This window comes from Palaemon carinicauda, chromosome 39 (assembly GCF_036898095.1).
Source record: "Palaemon carinicauda isolate YSFRI2023 chromosome 39, ASM3689809v2, whole genome shotgun sequence".
NCBI classification, from domain to species: domain Eukaryota; kingdom Metazoa; phylum Arthropoda; class Malacostraca; order Decapoda; family Palaemonidae; genus Palaemon; species Palaemon carinicauda.
This window is the reverse complement of record NC_090763.1, coordinates 45,447,659-45,452,658: the sequence shown is the minus strand read 5'-3', so window position 1 is coordinate 45,452,658 and position 5,000 is coordinate 45,447,659. Positions and strand designations below refer to the sequence as shown.

The following is a 5,000-nucleotide window of genomic DNA, read 5'->3' as shown; positions in this document are numbered from 1 at the left end:
TACTGTACAATAAAACTACACTTTACCAAAAATAAATTTGTTTTTAACCGACCTATTAAAACTAAAGTTATTTGTAAATATTCTATGGTACACATCGTTTCCACCCTTAAACATAGTACACAATTTTCTTTACTACAAAATGTGAGTCCTTATTTGTAAATATTTTATGGTACACATCCTTTTCACCCTTAAACACGGTACACAATTTTCTTTATTACACCACGCGAGTCCTCAGTGAGTTGAACAAGTTCCTTATAATGGGTTCAGGGGATTTTGTGTAGTTTGTTTCCTTGCGACAGTGTGCAGAGGTAAAGATATTGCTATAATTTTTTCCCCAATTGTCTACATTGATCAATATATTACATTTAATAATCTTTAATCGTCTGTAATGTAACGTTCAATTTCTATTTCGCATAAGCTTAGAAGGCCTGACCGAATGTCTCTTCTTGCTAAAGATTTACAGTTATACAGCAATCTAAGTATCTACATCAACCCACATGGGGGGGGTTAAGATCCAAAACAGAATTAGAATACACCACAAGTTAAATTAGCCTGGGAGGTATCCCCATGATTCATACCTCACATTTAAGGGCATTGCCTTATTTTAGAATTGGATTACATCATTATCCCCTCCCACAACTACTGACGCAAAGGGCCTCGGTTAGATTTCGCCAGTCGTCTCTTTTGAGCTTTAATAAATAATTCTTCATTCATCTACTTCACGCTTCAGTCCTCAGCCATGTAGGTCTAGGTGTTCAAACACTTCTAGTGCCTTGAGGAGCCCAGTTGAAAGTCTGGTGAACTAATCTCTCTTGTTGAGTGCAAAGAGCTTAACTAAACTAACTCCATCTGCCCTTCATCATGATCTCATCCACGCATGGCACCCTAGTATCTCATAGTTTTCCTACTGTACCTTTGATTTCCAATTTTTTGTACTATAAATACTGGTGGACTTAGACCATCCTACAATCAAGAGATGTTTTCAAAAGGTTTTAGTGGTGAAGTAAACAAACGTTATAACCTAAGCTAAGAAATAGATGGTAGTCTGTAGGCCCATTATGTGGCAATATATTGATAAGTTAGGTTTAGCCGCGAGTTTTCTTTTTTTAATTCCATTAAAAATATGGGAGTTCAGGCAAATCTTTGATGTTATTGCTTTTGAAATAAGTAAATGGTGACATCTCCGTAAGATGGTGACATTTCCGTATCAATGACACTAAGGGCACCTGTTGATATGTGGTTAAGGACAGTACTGACAGAGAGGCAAATTGCGTTCAGTTGGAAGTTTGTCGCAAATCTACCTATATGTCAGAGGATGTTAAGCTGCAAGGAAAGATATTCCTACCTATGGGAATTGCAATATAGGACCTGATTCTCTATGAGAAAAACATATCGGCCTTATCGGCAGAAGTGCTAGCATGCTTCAACATTCTAGCCGTGTCCCACGTCATATTTAGTTTGGCTTCCTGACATTTGAAGAACTACCAATAATCTTACAATAAAATCCCACCAAACGTTTTTGTTGAAATTTACGTTTTTTCCCCCAGTCAACCAAAAATACCATTATCAATACATTACCAGCACAAATAAGTAAGAGAAACTTTAACCTATGTTAAGAAAAAATTAGTTCATCTTGACAGTAGCTCTTGTTACTTGGAATGTTGTTTGGCAGAAAATAACTACACAAAAGAAAACAAAAAAAAAATAAAATAAATGGGTGGGACTATCGTAACATTACTCAACTACCTAACCCTAATTTAGATCAGTTTGATTCTTTGTTAGGGAGGCTGGCTTTGTCTTTAAAACACCAGTTCCTCTGAAAAACCAAGTTTTATAATCATTTAATGGATCTTAAATTGCAAATTACAAGCATCGTTCCTTTAAACCTAATTAAACCGTCAAACGTTACTGAATGAGAAATCCTTTGGGCATAGCCTATTTAAATGCTTTTTTTTTTTTTAGGTCTACAATATTTCATTATAGTGCAATTTTTACAATTTTAAAAATTATAATCGAAAGACATCTTCAAAATTCTATTTTTGGCCGCTTAGAACAAAGATGTTGACTACCAATGGCATACTTATACTTTTTCCATTCTATAAGTATTTCGACAATTGTTTTGATCTGCATCACTGCCGCAAGGTATTCCTAGACAGTTCATAAAATTCCTGACATTTCTTGTCCAAACATTCAACTCATATTTCACGTAATATAGCATATCTAGACATTTCTCCTTCCCATCAAAAGTAGAAATGTCAGCTTTGCTAGGATAACACCATCACTTGTTAACGGTCGATTCCAATTTCCGGAGATCTCTCTCTAAGAAACCTTAGAAAATGTTCTATTCCCTACCCATTGTATCTTCTGTACAACTTATAGTATAACCGCAACATGAAAGGGTTCCCCAATTAAATGTGTTACACACACTTCATAAGGGTATATGTATGACGACGGCCATGCCCATACCTGGCTTGCTTTCATACGTTTGCTAGGAAGGCCTGGGGGGGAGGAGTTGTTATAGAAAGAGTCAAATGATTCATGTAATAAACTTTGATTGTACAAATACTTTTAAAACTGTGGTGCTTTCATAATTAAATCACCTCTGAACTAATACATTGCCCGATTTAAATTTTGCAACTAGTGATAAGCCTCAAAGATGTCCCATCATTGACTTGATAAGACGGGAAATATTTGGCAAGGGTGACTTGGTTTCGGCTGCCATTAGCTCAGTCTGCGTGAATATCATAACCATAGATTCAGAGTTACCTGTCCTTACAGACATGACCGATGACATAGCGGCACGGGGGTTCTTTGTGCTTAGCGGTTTTTCAAGGTCCAACAGTAATTGCTTGTGTTCATAAGAATAGGTTAACTTAAGCTCTCGTTTGCCACTTACATATGCATTCTAATTATTAAACATAACACTACGTAGACAATTTCTGAAATATCATTACATCACATTGTACGACATGGAATGGCCTATATTTTCAATCTCTGATGCATGACTCGCCCTTATATTCTATTTCCTTACTCAGCCTGATAATTATAAGCACAGGTTCATTTAATCAATGTAATAGCTGAAATTTTAAAAATTCTTACACAATGACCGACAGAAGCTCAACCGTGAAGTTAGGTGTATAACATTGGGACTTTGATGTTCAAACAAAATAACTTGCAGGCAAAGCAACCCATCAATTAATATAGGATATATGGAGGTATCTGTCGGGGATATCGTAAGGAAAGGTAGTCAAATTCAAGAGCATAATATTAATAAAATCTTTATGGGGGAGTGGGAAAATTTGATGTTCGTTATACCGTAAGTAAAAAGATAATTTGATCAGGGTTAAAAAGATTAAAATCTCTTATGGGAGTGGGAAAATTTTATGTTCGTTATAATGTTAAGTAAAAAGATAACTTGATGCGGGTTAAAAGATTAATAGAACTTTTCCTACAGAATAAAACCATTTTAACCAACAAATATACGAACGTCAAGAAAGTAACTTACTACAGAAAGTTTTAGAATTACAACCTATATTGCCGTTTGAACTAAGAATGCTTTGCAAGCTTAAATAAAACAAAGTCAACTGACTTTGTTACCTCAAGGTTAACAATTATGCTTAACATTATTGGTACAATATTTTCCCCTAACCAGTGCGATTAATCTTTCCCTAGCAATCTCAACAATACATTTCCTGGACTCCTATACAATATACAACACTAGAAGAGACGAACATAATCAAAAAGGGGGTTTTACAATATAAGCATTATTTCAGTTTATAAGTGCTATTCAGTGAGATTACTCTAAGGGCTATGATTGCTTGTTTATGCTTATTGGTCATAAAGATGAAATAAATCTACCGTTAATTACAGTGAAAGATGTTAAGCTGATCTTAAGAGGACCTCTTTTTACTCCTAACCAGTATGTGGGTCTTTCTACTAGGACATTCACTAAGAATTGAGGTCTAAACCCTTTAGAAGTATTATTTCCTAAGCACAATCAAGAGAAATCTCACAGGCCTGAGAAGGAGTAAAGTAGCGATATTCTAACTTAATACTTACTAGAAAAATCTCTCCTACGTTACATTGCATGAAAATCTAGAGTTAAAGGACAGTAAATTGTACATAATTTGTCACCGGCATTTTCAAACATTCGTTATTTCAGGCTAAAATGGAAAACTTTGTATTTCATTGGGGGATAGAGCTGTTACAATTGTCCCTATGTCACAGACGGACTTGCCAAGCATTAAACAAAGGTTCCGCCGTTACATTGCATGAAAATCTAGAGTTAAAGGACACAATATTGTACTTAATTTGTCACCGGCATTTTCAAACATTCGTTATTTCATGTTAAAAGGATAAACTTTAGATTTCTATGGGGGATAGAGCTGCTACAATTGTCCCTATGTCACAGACGGACTTGCCAAGCATTAAACAAAGGTTCCGCCGTTACATTGCATGAAAATCTAGAGTTAAAGGACACAATATTGTACTTAATTTGTCACCGGCATTTTCAAACATTCGTTATTTCATGTTAAAAGGATAAACTTTAGATTTCTATGGGGGATAGAGCTGCTACAATTGTCCCTATGTCACAGACGGACTTGCCAAGCATTAAACAAAGGTTCCGCCGTTACATTGCATGAAAATCTAGAGTGTAAGTATACTAAATTGTACTTGATTTGTCACCGGCATTTTCAATCTTTCGTTATTTTAGGTTAAAGGGATAAACTTTGGATTTCAATGGGGGATAGAGCTGCTACAATTGTCCCTATGTCACAGACGGACTTGCCAAGCATCAATATAGGTTGGGGGGAGTTTACGCTATTAAAGACTGACACAATGACTAACGGAAAGGTCGACAATAAAAATGGCGCCGACCCCTAAGGTGAACATGAAAGACAAAGATGAGAGAAAGGAAGGGAATGGCGTTTAAACACCCCTCAATACTCACCCTCTGATGCCAGAATCGACGTCCACCCCTTTTTCTCCTTCGGTTCCCT

At 35.9% G+C, this 5,000-nt stretch overlaps 1 protein-coding gene across 1 annotated transcript in view; it reads right to left on the bottom strand.

Annotated features, from left to right (window-relative positions):
- mRpS11 (mitochondrial ribosomal protein S11) overlaps positions 1 to 5,000 on the bottom strand; it is a 26,137-nt gene that overhangs the window by 20,850 nt on the left and 287 nt on the right. Inside the window, exon 1 of the mRNA XM_068362394.1 lies at positions 4,952 to 5,000. This exon is cut by the window's right edge and continues 287 nt beyond it. Within this exon, the coding sequence (XP_068218495.1) occupies positions 4,952 to 5,000 (49 nt within the window). The remainder of the gene's footprint in view (positions 1 to 4,951) is intronic.